Below are 14,591 nucleotides of genomic sequence, written 5' to 3'. Positions count from 1 at the left end.
TTCTCCACCATTCCCATTCCTTTCCCAGCTACCTGAGGGGATGGACAGCAGGAAGCCCAGCAGACACTGTTTGCTCAGAATTCCATCAGTAAATCTTGTCTTCCAGGAAGCAGGGCAATGAAGGGACAACTCACTCCCCCTGCAAGAAGGGTCAGCTCATGAGACTCAAAAGCCACCTGGCAAAAAAAAAATCACTAGCAAAATGCTTGGCTTCCAGCATGTGGCCACTGGCTGGCACCACCATCTCACACAAGTGACCTTTATCTAGCAAGTACAAAGCTGAAAACTAAAAATCTTCAGTAAGTCAGCTGAGAAAGATACCTATGCAAGTAAACCTCTAAAACAGCAGATGCAAGTTTCGTGTTGTATTTGAAAATAGATTTAAATATACTCCCCCTAATTAGGATTTATAATACTGAATATACATTTTAACTTAAGTTCTAGTAAAATTTAAGATCTGGTTGTGAGTTTACAGAACAACAGTCTTAATTTGCAATGCATTATATTCTTTAATATATAGCAGCTTCAGTATGAGCAATACTTCACTTGTTAGCTAATGCTTGGGTGATTTTTGTTTTGTCATCTGACATCAGTGAGCACAAAACACAGATACTCAGCAGTTTCTATTTAAAACAAGTAATTGCTAAAATGTATGCCATTCAGTCCATCTTCCTATAGTGTCAGTGTTTACAATGCAAAAATTTAAATGGACTTGCCCCAAGTATCCTTTCCCTACGCCATTTGTCTGGGAAGGATAACCACCAGTGGAACTACTGTCAATCTCACATGCCACATCCAGCTAAGTCAACTTTGAACACCACTGTCTCTTTTAACCCCTCTTGGGATAAGATAAACAGAAGTAAGTTATTTCAATGCTGCATTAAGATTTCAGTTTTCCACCTTGGATAAAAACCATGAGTTTTGCACAGTGGATATATATTCAAACTGGTCAGAAAGGACTACTCCCAAACAAGACTGCCATTATACTGAACCACCAACAGGTAAGTTATGGCTAGATACAAGTAGCATTTTTCCCCTAGTATGTTTAACTGGGAAATAACTTCACACCCCCTAACTGGAGTTACTCATTGCTATTAAAAAAAGCCCCATCATTGCCAAGTGTTATTAGCACCATGAAATAACAACACTCTGGCCTCTTAGTAAGGTGCAGCAAGAAAAAGTAGCATGAAGGCACTTGACACCAGCTAAGTTTTACACAGTAGTTTAACTTTAGAATAAAGGATACAATAATAAAACCAGACTGATAACTTAAAACACACTAAATTTGGCAAGGAAACTTAGTTAAGACAAGAGTAGTGTTGCAGAGCAACCTGTAAGTGTGCACAAACATGGAAAAAGTTCACTTATCTTGAAGCTATAAGCTAAATCCAGATACAGTCAGGTGCTGAGCATTATTCCTAGCTTCAAAGTAAGAGGTATCAGTTTCATCATCCGGCTGAGGTATAAACGGCATAGTTTGATTCTGTAGATTATCCCAGTCCACACCACGAAAGAGGGGGTGATGTTTTAGTTCTGAAACAGAAGTTCATATAAGCATTTTAAACTTCCTGTTGTCCATACTCCATAGTCACTCTGTTCCCTTGACACATAGCTGTCACTAGATTTGCTCTATTTTGCTGTTTTGGAAATTCACAAGAGTGTAAATTGCAATCAGGTTTTGATTACCCTCTAATTTTGCTAAAGTTCCATGCTGAGTAGACATGTGGGAGTCACTCCCATCTTTCTCCACTCCAGGCCACCTGCCTTTTGCTGCTCCCAGAGTAGTCCTCCTCTGCTTTCTACAGTCCCCTTTGGCCTACCCCCAAACATACAAGTCTAAACATCCTTACGGTGAAGTTACCACAGAACTCCAGATTCCTCTTCCCAACTAACCAAGCTGCAAGACTTTGACTCAAGAATTCCCCTGCCTTGTCTGTTCTGACCAGAAGGTGACTTCCTGGCACGCAGGATCTGATGTGTCTTTTGCACAACCTGAAAACACCACTCCCTGATGAGAGGGCCTTTGCTGCTTTGATTCAATGCCAGAAAGCACCTTTTCAGCTGAGTGGGATACAAACACATGTTTTTTATCACCTGCACCATGAAAAAAACAAAACCAAAATCAAATAGAAAAAAAAAGGACAGGTAAGGAAAAATTTAAAGTAAAAAAAATCTTGAAAGAAAATCACATTTAGAAGGAGGTGAAAGTTTTACAATTCTACAAATTTTAATTCTCGGCACTTATCACAGGCTTTTAGCTGATAGACAGTATAAGACATTAACATTTGTTTATTATTTCTGCATTTCCTGATCAAGTAATATAACACAATATCAAAGTTTATTTTAGACAAATGGCAATAAATTAGAGGGTTAGTCTTCTAACTCCTTCTAATAGCTTCAGCAACCATACATGCAGCAGGACACTGCACAGATCCACTGTCACAGAACTGTATGTAGATCTGCTCTTAAAGTTCTCCTGTGCTGAAAGCTGTCTTCAGCTGAAGAGGTAAGCAGACTTCATTGTCTTTTCCAAAGCAGTATTAATGTGTACCACAGCTGGCAGTCAGCTTCTGCCCCCGTCTCTGAAGACAGGCGGTTAAAAGAAACTCAAACTTTGCATACCGGTGTTCTCTGCCAAATGCTGCTTTAGAGCTTCTCTTATCTGGAAAGACTGAACTCCTAGAAGCTCAGTACTAGGACATGACACAACTGGGATTTCTCAATAAGGTAGGCTTCACACTGGACAAAGAGGGAGTGCATGTGTGTTGGGGAGGGCAGAGAAGATGACAGTGATGGAAATTCCATTACAGGGAGGAAAACTTAGTGGTTTTCCTGAAAGCTACTCATCCACCTTCTCCTTGGTGGCCTTTAAATTGGATAAAGTGATCAGATACAGGTAGAGGTCCTGACAAAGAGTGATTTTCCCAGAACTTCAGATTGGAAGCAACCTTTATGTCATCTAGTTTAAGTTTCTATGCATGCAGGCAATTAGATTGCACCCCAGTATCCAGGAATAAAGACAATAACTAGTGTTTTAGTTAAATACCTTCAAATTAAGACATTAAATGCTTTTGGGGAGACATTAAAGCGCCAAAGAATTCCCCGTTGACATCACGTTCTTTATTTATAACTGTGGGCCCTCTCTAATTTGATTTTGGCCTGGTTTCAGCTTCTAGCCTTTAGTCTGTTTACAAGTCATAATTTCCTTTCCACTAGAAATCTGGTGTTTTCTTAGGCAGTTTTCTCATAAGACCTCTTCCTCTTTTTCCAAGACACCTCACTCTAAGCTTTCTTCATGTTATCAGGTGTGGTTTTTTTTTTTTTTTTTTATAAAATACAGTCACTGTTACAATAGCAAATGTTTAAGTCCTTCTAAAAGAGAAAAAATTAAATAGATTTTGTATAGTACATATTGTCTAACTCTGCGTTCCCCTATACATTCAGTAAAGACAGGCTGATTCCTAAGAAAAAAAGCTCCTTTGAGTTAACTTTCATAGGGGGCTTCTCTCCCAAACTATAGGCTTTTAATCACAGTTCCTAAAATCAGTTAGGTCAAAAAAAAAAAAACAAATACCTGTTACTGACTTAGATAAGAGTGAACCTTGCTATGTCAGATGTCAAACACTAAACATCCATTGCAAAACAGCATTAAAGCAAAACAAAAGTTTGATTAAAAATACAGAACAAAAAAACACTCCACCCCCTAAAGTTTCCTCATTCAAAAGGGGAAAATCCCACAATAAATACAGAAAATACTACAATTTGTTAAGCATTCAGGCACTATACATGGAACCTAAATAGACATTAAAATTTATTAGTCTGAGATTCAGGAGGAGAACATCACCACTTCGAAGTTTTTAATTAGTTGCAAAGAACACAAAGTAACTTTAACACTAACCCTTCAGTCCAGCTCTCTTAGTACTGTCAATCGTTAGAAGAATATCTATTGCATTTTGGGCGTTATCAGACAGCTTTTCTTCACCCTCAGGCCAGGGAATATCTACAGACAAAGATGCAGATAAGTCAGTAACTCAAACCACAAAACAAATGTTGGAAATACATACTTTCCCCAATTACTGAAGCAGATTACCTCTTTTCAAAATATTTTGAAAGACTTGTGCTGGTGTTTCATCATTAAAAGGTGGAATTCCAGTTAGAAACTCAAACAGACAAACTCCAAGGGCCCACCAGTCTACAGCAGAACCTGATAAGAGAAATCCAGGTCATTACACTAACACAAAGGTTTAATGATATTTGCACAGATTTGAAGATTAGCCATGGCAGAAATTGAAGCAGGTTTAAGTCCTGCAAAATTTATTAGAAGTGAAGGAAGAGACAAAATAAGTTGTACTTAATAATCATGCAGAAGATTCAAAATCTATTTAAAGGGCTCTTTAAAGCCAGTCTGCTCCTTAATTCGTTATAGATAATAGTGGGGTATAAAAGCAAGGGGGGGTGTCTTAAGAACAATCTTCTTATTAACTCCCATCACAGAGAATCCAGGAGCTGACTTCTCCAAGAGACTGCTTTGTGATAAGAAACAGTTGTCTTTAACAAATGCTCTAGAGCCTGGATGAGTGCTCCATGTTGTAACCCGTACCTTTCTCTCAGTTCTTCGAGAAGGCTCCAAGAATTCAAACTATTGAACTTAGTTTCCATTTGTCTAAATTTAGGTCAAAATATTGAAAGACAGCTTGCAGAGATGAGCCAGGACGCAAGAAGCTGGAATTACTCTCCATTACACTACAGCTGATTAGGGCAATACAGAGTTACTAGCTCTCTCCTTCGTTATTAAATAATTTTGGTTTTCCACATTCCAGGTTTGTTTTTTTTTTTTTGCCAAACTCATCTTATTAACCCACTTAAAAACAAGCAGGCAAAGCAATCCCAGACACCACTGCATGCATTTTAAGCTTTCTGCATCTGTAAGCAATGCCCACTCCACTACATAAAGAATAGGTGCCACACCTGCTGAAAAAAATATTTCAAAGAGACTAAGCATAATTTTTGTCTTTTTTGGCATATAAGACACCTCCAAGTTACAAAAACAAATGTCTTGAGCCACTTCAGAAGGACTATTGACTGAGTTTAGAAATGCTGAAAACTGAAATGTGTAACTAGTAATTTAATGCACTTTTAGTAACTTTTAATAGCAGTGAGAGTGCCCCACCAAGCTAAGCATATCATAGCAGTGAGATCACATCCACTGTTATTAGAGCTACCTGGATGTTCAGCTAAAATATTCCCAGCTTCAGTCAAAGTCTAATAAGATCACAGCTCTGAAGAATGTAGTAACACAGGTTTCAGCAGCAGTTTTTCACACCCAAAGTTTAACTAAAGATTAGATTAACTCCTACCATATCCCTGCTAAATCACATCTACCAGTATTTGAAGCAAGAAACAGAAGTACCAGATTTTGAGCATCTGAGCCTTCTTCACCCATACACAAAGTAATTCAGATTGATCACATAAAAAGGAAGCAATGATTAAAAGTGTCACTGGTTTATCTCCCATTACACAATGTCTTTAAGAATGCTGACTTTACTCCTGAAGTACAGGCTTACATGTGTGACTTTCAATAACCTGGTCACAGTGATACTGACATTTCCCGAATCTTTTGTGGAAGTATCACACATTCTTATGTGGGGTGCATATTGGACATATCTTTCTATATAGAAATATTGTTCACCCAAACAATTTTATTGGAAATGGTGATCTAGTTATACTTTGACTATTCAGTTATGCTGAACACTCCATTTCTGCACATTATATAGCAAACTCACCAGTGATCAGAGTCCCTGCATATGAAAAGACAATGAAGCAAAAACATTACAATTATTGCAAAAAACCCTAACAAATACAAACATCAAATATCACATGATTCTCAGAAGGCATAGGAAAACAGATTGTTTTCTTAAGGTAGTAGCTCAACAATAAAGAAAGATAGCAATGTTAAATTTAAGTTAGAAACACAAAAATAGTTTTGTAACATGATTATAGTTTAGGATTACAACTACATTTACAAGCAAGTTAACACCAGAAATATTTCATGAGGGGAAGTTTTGAGTTCCAAAGCCAGAACTCCCCTTCCTCCCTCAAGAATCTTGAAGGACACTCAGGATGACCAAGTTGTGATTCCTAAGGCACACACAAGTCTCAGGCTGCCTAAGCACAGCTTCCAAAGCGCTAGATGAGCATAGTCTCGTCTGCTGCTAAACAGTCAAAACCTTTGCTCATGGGAAAAAGTAAACAGAAGGAGCAGCTGAAGCAAACACAGCCATCCATGTTGGCAAAAGCTAAGCACTAGGTATTTTTAAAGAATTTACTGTTGTATTAAAGGGTTTAGAGCTCTAGAGACATTTAGAAGTGTACATGTCACCTTTCAAGTATTTACAATCTCCATGGTTAGTTTGTCTTACCATGAGGCTTTGTCAAAAGCAGCTCAGGTGCCAGGTAGTCTGGAGTTCCTAGGATGCGTTCACCTTCTACCGGGGCAGCTCCTCTTCTTACACTCTTTGGAGTCCTATACGGTGTGCCAGCATCTCCCTGATGAGGTGTCTTAAAAGGTGCAACAAGGATTTCAGATGTCAAACAAAACCAGCAGAGAAATTCCCATCTCCAAGTTTAGTAATGGGTGTAACAGTTGATACTTAAGTTCAAGTCAAGAACGTGTCACAAAATGCACATTCTCTGGAAAAATGTGTGAGATGTGCTTCCATTTCTTTATCTCAACCATCTTGAAGCATAGAAAGTTAATTTATGTCTACTCTTTAAGACACTTTTCCCTAAGTTCTTCCTCCAGTGTCAAATTCACAAGTAACATCTCCAAAAACAACCAAACGAACCCAACCAATCTTAAACTCCTCTTTCAAATTCAAATCTGAAGATAACCTACTAAATAGAATGTCCAAATAGCCTTCAATTTTAGCACCGAGTTCTTAATATTAGCCAATGAAAAAGGCAAGTATATATGTCAAATGCCAGTAAAATAAAAAGGAGAATCCTGAATTTTCTCATATATCGCACACCAGATACACTCAAAATACATTAAATGAGCCCTTTATTGTTTAACCTGCATCCTGTGGGCTGCATAACACCTGGCAATAAAGTTCTGCTCAAGTTTGATTTAGTGACTGTTTACAGCTACACAAACCTTCTGAAAGTAATTTGGGACTTTATTTGAAGACAATATGCTGGCTTGCCAAGAGATCAATAAATTCTTATAGCCAATAGGCTGACTGCAATGACCTGGAGGTACTACTACATTATCTTGCAGAGACTCTCCTTCAAGTTTCAATATACCCTTAATTCCCATGTATCTTGTATAATTGTTTCCAACTTCCTCTTCAGTGCAGCAGAGATCTATTTGTTATCACTATGCCATAAAGGCTACAGAATCCACTATTAAAATAGAAAACAGATAATCAGGTCACAATGATTGAGTTTAAAAAGGATCACAAAAGTATACAGAGAAGGTATCCTCCTGTTCAAATCTAAGCTACAAAAACATAATGCCATCAGTCATTTATTTCTCACAAGATAAGATTCTACTATGACTCCATTTCAGTTGAATGAAAGCTAAGTTTCATAGTCAATTAAAATTTTACGCAGATAAAACAGAAGCTAGCAGTTCAAAGACATCAGGAAAAAGGCTTCCCCCCCAATATATTAAAGTGTCCCCTTTTGGTACACCAAATCATTCAACACCCTGCAAGTTTTGTCAGAAAGCTTTAGATCCTACAACTAGAACTTAAGTAACTGGATGAAGGTCTTGTAAAGCTACGCCAAAACAAAACGGGAAACACTGATTGAGAAGTATACTTTTACTTTTCCACACATTAGGGCCCTAATTTACGTTTGGACAATAAGATTTTTATTTACTATCAGAAGATTGAAAAAGGTTAAAGCAAAAACTTCATAACTTGCAAGCAGCTATTACTGTTTACATCAATCTTTGTAATAGGCTTGACAGTACACATTACAACATCTCTTTTACCAGGATGAAGAGAGAAAATGGCAAGCACAATAGCAGTTACTAGCAGCTGAACAGCATTTGCAGATCATCTTGGGAGGGATACAAGTTAAAAAAAAAACAAAAACAAAGACTTCCCATTACATCAGGAAACCTATAATTACTCACAGGAAATACCACACTGCACTAAAAGTAGGATGAGAAAAGATAGCACAGGCTTTCTTTACCAGTTCACTGTAAGAGCAAAGGATTTCCCAGAGAGGTGGACAGAAAATGTCCATTGAGGCAGAGGCAAACCAGTGGACATACAGTTATCGCTAAGCTCTTACACAAGTTATCACTTTGGCCACACAAGTGCAGTAAGTGAAGCAAACACAGCCATCCATGTTGGCAAAAGCTAAGCACTAGGTATTTTTAAAAGAATTCTCTGTTGTATTACTTGAAGGGTTTAGAGTTCTAGAGACATTTAGAAATGTAAACATGTCACCTTTCAAGTATTTACAAACTCCATGGTTGGTTGGAACAGCGAAGGTATCTGACAGAGACAGACTACCTCAAACTACTTCAGTTTTCCCTAAATTAACAACTGAAATAATTTCAGAGCATTAATGTCTAATGCATGCACAAAGTTTCTACATGTCTCCTTACATACCTGATAGACCCTATAAGGTCTTCCTTTCTGTAATGGAGTAATAGCTGTTGGGTAAGAGCCACTACAAGCAGGTGAAAGATCCATGATATCCAAGGAAGCCATACTACATGGCTCAGATATATTGGATATATTAATTGGACTATTATAACTTCGAAAAACAACAGCATTTTTTTTAAAGAGATTCAGCGCTTCCATCATCTTTTCTGAAGGAGAAGATACTGTGTCAAGATAAGTTCCTTTCATGTGCTTTTGGTCATTATCCTTTTCATGATGTAACAGCTTGCAGTCCTGGACAGCATGTGCTGCTTCTCCTCCATTTTGTGAGGCATCTCGGGACTCTGGTGATGTTATCAGTATGCCTTCTGGTTTTGGCTCCTCAAAGGAGAGGTCTTTAACACTTTTGTCCAAATCTAAAAGCTGCTTTTCTAAATGGCTTTCTGTAACAGATATTTCAGGAAATAAGTCAGAATCTGCACTGAGGATTCCTAAAGGTTTTTCATCATCAGTGCCCAAAAAACTTGAGTTCATATACTCCTTTTTATCATCCTTTTCATAGTCTGCATCCAGATCACACATAAGATTTTTGGCTATAATGGGAGTAAGTGATTTTTCTACTGTTTGCTGGTTACCAATAAGACTCCTAACTTCTTCCTTGCTTTTGCAGGTGTCACGTAAGCATCCATCATCACAAAGCATTAAGGATTGAATTTCTGTTGTCAAACCTGTCCTTTTGTTTGCTGGAAATTCTGAGATCTGACAGCCACGTTTATATTCTGCATTGCTTTTTTTAACATAGTTAAGTTCCTGACAAGGACTAGTATCAACTAATGCAAAGGTTCTTTTTACACCTGGCTTTTCAAAAATTTCCTCCTCTTGGATAGGCTTGACAGGCTCATTCTGCCTTGAAGGTGACTGTTGTTGATTGGAAGTTTCTGCTGTTTCATTAATCATATCTCTTTTATTTGTGAAGAATTTTTCTTCCCAAACCTTATTTTCAGAAAGACATTTTCTGACTAAGCCTTTCGCATCCAATGTGGTCACAGGAGTATCTGTTATATCGGGATGTTCACTTCCCAACTTCTGCCTACTGCCAGAATCATTGCTGCCGATGGGAGAAATGACAGACTCCAGTTCTTTTTTCTTTAAAACTTCAATACCTTTGCTATTCATCGATTCTACATTTGAAAGGAGAGCCGACCCACTGTTACTTGTTTTGCCTGTTGTAGAACATAGTTCATCTTCACTTTGCTGCAAATAAGCACATTAAGCTTTGAGTATCAAGAAAAATAGGATTACAGTATTGTAGAAATGTGTCCTTTAAAACACCTTATTTCCACTTCCATAAACACCTGCAAATTCCCAAGCATTACTTATTCTTTCTAATCACTAATAGTGACAAACCTGACATAATACATTCAAAAAAACCCCCCAAAACTAAGTTAGGGATAATTTGACTTTAACAACATGAAATAAGCTTGCTAGAATACAAGAGAAAATGCAATATTTTTAAATCCTTAAGGATGAAGAAATATAGAAATTAAAGTTGTATTTGTGATTTTATGTTAAGAAGTTAAGCTACAGAAGTTCTCGGTTTCCAAGAAACCCCAAACCAAAGAACCCCATCAACCTACCCTGTGGCATATTACACTTCAGAGATGCCAAACAGAAAATCTGATATTACTACTATTTTGGTAACAACATACTAAAAGCAAGACCTTGGGAAATATACAGATAAAACAAAGAATTATAAATTATTTTAAACATAAGGTTTTGTGTGAGATCTAAATAGGAATCATGGCAAGGGACTAAGTAGCACAGCAGCATTTTCTTTTATGTCTGTATTTGTACAGAATTTCATTTACAGTTTAATATAGGAGAAAGTATTTTGGATCAGTTATAATTACTGGTGTTAGGTTAGTTGATACAAAACCCTTCAGTAATGAAAACCTTAATCATTTGCAGCTTTTAATAGCTAGTAGAAGTTTGAAGTGTGTTTTGGTTATTATTTTTTCCCCAAGTTCTGTATTTCAAAAAAATACTTTCGTCTGGAAGCTGACCTTGTCTCTATAGTTTTATTAGCTCAGCATGCAAAGACCCAGTGCTCCCAGCACTGCCCACTTGGCAAAGAATAGGGCTAAACCAGTGCTGTTCAGTACAGGCCTCTCTTTCACTCTTTGCTGCAGGCTAAATGACATTTGCTTTTCCTGTTATGTTGCACAGGACTACTATTTGTTTGAAGAAAAAATACTAGTTTGATCCAAAACATCTCAGCAAGGATTACACACCCAATCCTTCTGTAGGAAGGCTTCTCTACACTTGAAACAACTGGGTGAAGTAAGTAGAAGAGATCTGCAACAATGTGTATAAAGTACAAGCCAATTTTAATTTACAGTGGGAAGATGAAACAGTCCTGACCTCTACATCTTTCTCCCACCTGGGGCTGCCACTGCATTCTGATTCCATACTGGACAAGTATGTGTGTGACTGACTACCGGCACTGGAGGTACCAAACCTTTTTCTTGACTGAAGTAGAGTAGGAGTTAAACTTCTCACTGGCATCACAGGAGTTAGTTGGGAAGTATCAAGACCTTGAGGGAAAAAAAGCAATTAAAATGTTAATACAAATAGGCAACATATATTAACCAGCTTCACACTATGTCAGGCTTTCACATCAAAGGCAGTTATAGAAAGCTATGCATGACATCACAATTTCTCTTGTCATTTTTCCTGCATGGTCAATTCACTCATTTTTTGAAGTAGGGACTTGCCAAGAATTTAAAAGCAAGACAAACATTAGCACCATAACAACCTTTCTCATTTCAGGTTAGAAGTGAGAAAACAAGACAAGACAATTCAAATGAAAGCACACATTGCTATATTAAATCACTTTCAATGAAAGTACGCCAAGAACTGACACTATTTCTGAAAAATCTTAAAGGGTCATCTTGAATTCATTTGAAAAAAATAATCAAAAGATAACATAAGTAGTGTAGGTTAAAAAAAAAAAAAGTCAGACCTTAAGTACCAGAAGAACAGTAGACAGCAAGACACTTATGGAAGCACCCCTTTTATCAACTGGGTCCAAGCTACTCACAGAAAATTAAAAGACCACAACCTTACAGCCAGAGTGTTACTTAGTACAAGGCTTAGTATACTCACATGTTTTGAATAATTTAGTTGAAAGAGGGGTATTTTCCTTTTGGACCATAGGTAAGGGAGAAACCACTCCATGCAGACTTTCAGATGATGGACTTGAATTGTGCTCTGGCATTTTCATTCCAAGAGGAGTATACTATCAAGCAGAAAGAAGCATAGTTAACAGAGCCTGAACAAAACATGCAGGATTGAGAGCGTAACTTTACACATTCTTTATTACATTCGCATTGGAGCTTAGCCATGCCCATTTACCAAATTTTTTGAAGCACAACTGATAGTCAGCCATTTGAAATATAGTCCAAGGTGATCACTTCAGAACTTCAAAGTACTGGAAACATATGATAAGTCATTCTATCAGCGGGAAGAAGAGGTGCAAGAATAGCCTTATAACTCCTATTATTACATTTAAGATAGTCAGTAAACTAAAAGAATGAAGTAATTCAAAGACAGTGGAAGTTACTTACAAAACCCAGAGAACTGATGAGGGACAACAATTGTCCTGGAGTACGTGAGTAGTCTTGTTTTGGCTTTGCCATTGATGGTGTAGTAAGAATATCTATCATATTTATCTCTAAAAAACAGACAAAAAAAAAATGAAGCAGGTCAGGTTTTCCTTTTGCTATTAAATAAACAATATTCCAGGCATCTATTCAAGTTTTATCAAGAAGGAAAAAAATTTTGTCACATACTGAACAAATATACAAAAGAAGCCACCAAACCCAAGTGAAGACACACCCATACATTACTATTCAACACAAGCTGTTTCTTCCTGTACCTCCATCGTAAAATTACAGTTTATAAATACAGAAACTGTAAAAGTCCAGTTTCTTTTCCACCATACTATGTTGGAAGTATTGTTTCCTAACTTGATATCAACTTCAGTTTTTAGGTAGCAAATACAGCCTACGGCCTGTGGGCTAAGATGGTAAATTTGATTCAAAGCCTTCCTTTTCTCCCAAAGACATCTCAAAAGCTACAGACAAATTTTTCATAGCTGAAAATGTAACCTTAGATGCCATCTTTGGCTCACTAGAGTAGGCTTATAAGCTTACATATCATGTGCAACTAGATACAATAATCTGTCCCACCAGAACCTATCAATTAAAGCAGTATGTTACAGAAAATACAGTAAACTTAGGATTTTCCCCTATACCCTGAAAACCATGAATCAGAAACTTTATAGACAGCTCTGAATTTCTACGCTCCTTTAACTATATAAAAAGTACCCATCAGCAGCTGTCTCAAAAAACTAAATTGATACCGTGCAGCATCAGTTTGGCTGATACAGCTAAGCAGTTAGAGGTACAAACTAGTTCAGGAACGGGCTATTCACCTTAAGACCTGCAGTCTGTGCCAAACAGTCATTTGGCTATTCAGCTATATTCTCTGCTACTTGAAAACAGAATGTTCATATGCTAAAGCACTGATTTATAACATTTTGTTAGGGACTTGCCACCTCCCCCTGTCCCTCTCATTAATGTCTGGAGAGTCCCAGTTCAGGTACAAGGACAGAGAAACATGAACTGAAGGACAGAAATAGCCAGAGGTATACCAAGAAAAAGCCAGAATTAATCATTCATCCATTGCATTCTCTTGGTGCACTTAAAAGAACAAACTTTGAAATCCATACTCCTCGAGAGAAAAGGCTCTAGATCATATTTCATACACCCTTGTCTCAAAGAATAAATATTTTGGCTTCTGAAGTGCCATGCATAGAGCAGAGCCTTTACTAGCATGTACCTTATCAGTACTTACCTATTAGAAATCAGATATTAGTGCAACATTTGGGCTTATTTGATTGAAAGATGCCCTCTATGGGGATGTAAAGCATTCAAGAATATGGGAATGTGACACAAACGTACATTCCAATACAACCAAAAGGATACAGACAACTCTTACCTCTGTTCAGGGTAACTCTGGAAAGCCCAAAGTCTGTCAACTTTATATGGCCCTGATTAGAAATGAGCATGTTGTCTGGCTTCAGATCCCTGAAGACATGAATATAGTTGAAGTCAGCAAAAAGACAACTGAGCAATATTAAGAAAGTTACCTGACCAGAAACATTCAATACTAAACACTGATTATAGCTGTTTCTCAGTAACATCTCTTAGCCAGCAGAAGATTCCAATTGGAGGAATATGCCAAAACAATTAAACATATCTAGCACTAAGTATTGTGCAAACATCTCAGGCCTTGTAAAACCACCATGCATGTCACAAGAGTTGCATGTTTTGTGTTTCAGCAGGTTTAACAAGGGTTCTTGGTGAGTACTACCAATGTGTAGCACCTACACAAGATAGTACACGTGACAAGCAAACCTCTTGTATAAGTTTTCTCTTTTGTTCTCTGTAGCACTACTGAATGCAGCAAAGAACTCTCACTACACAGAGAGCATTAGAGTTGTCAACATCCCTTTGTCCTACAGTTACATGCTTCCAGTATCCAGAGAGTTCCTGAACTAACAGTCATTATTTAAAAGCCATAGGGAGAGGGAACTGGAAGGCAGCAAAGCTGCTAATATACCACTGTACTGGGTGAGAGCACACAGGCAGGGGAAAGCAGTGTCTATTTGTCTGCTTAACATATACGGACAGATTTTATTTTAGGTGTTGTTTTCATGATGTTGCTGCAGTGTACGCATGCAAAAAGAGCTTCCAGAAGCTCTAGCAAATGAGGTAGCTGTTACTATGAAATGGTGACTGGTTATGCATTTGAATCAAAAGTTAAAAACCCAACTACCAAATACCTATTTGTAAGGAGAAAAAAAAAAAAAAAGAGTAGGTTTTACCTGTGGATTATCCCATGCCTGTG

The 14,591-nt window shown here is 37.5% G+C and overlaps 1 protein-coding gene across 2 annotated transcripts; it reads right to left on the bottom strand.

Moving 5' to 3' along the window:
- Positions 1-1,375: 1,375 nt before the first annotated feature.
- Positions 1,376-13,764, bottom strand: MASTL (microtubule associated serine/threonine kinase like; the record flags this gene model as incomplete). 2 transcript variants are annotated; one of them, XM_082499365.1, is made up of 10 exons in its annotated part: positions 13,680-13,764; positions 12,245-12,351; positions 11,784-11,916; positions 11,040-11,212; positions 8,625-9,872; positions 6,420-6,558; positions 5,784-5,798; positions 4,091-4,204; positions 3,899-4,000; positions 1,376-1,533 (listed from the first exon to the last, which is right to left on the bottom strand). In XM_082499365.1, exons 1-10 carry the CDS (start codon positions 13,747-13,749, stop codon positions 1,376-1,378), a joined length of 2,259 nt encoding a protein of 752 aa, XP_082355491.1. In that variant the 5' UTR covers positions 13,750-13,764. The 2 variants fall into 2 exon arrangements, with proteins under 2 accessions (XP_082355491.1, XP_082355490.1); XM_082499364.1 differs by lacking the exon at positions 5,784-5,798.
- Positions 13,765-14,591: the final 827 nt, after the last annotated feature.

The sequence above is a fragment of the Vanellus vanellus genome, assembly GCF_965231255.1.
Source record: "Vanellus vanellus genome assembly, chromosome: 2".
Taxonomy (NCBI): Eukaryota; Metazoa; Chordata; class Aves; order Charadriiformes; family Charadriidae; genus Vanellus; species Vanellus vanellus.
This window is presented reverse-complemented; position numbering and strand designations above follow the sequence as displayed.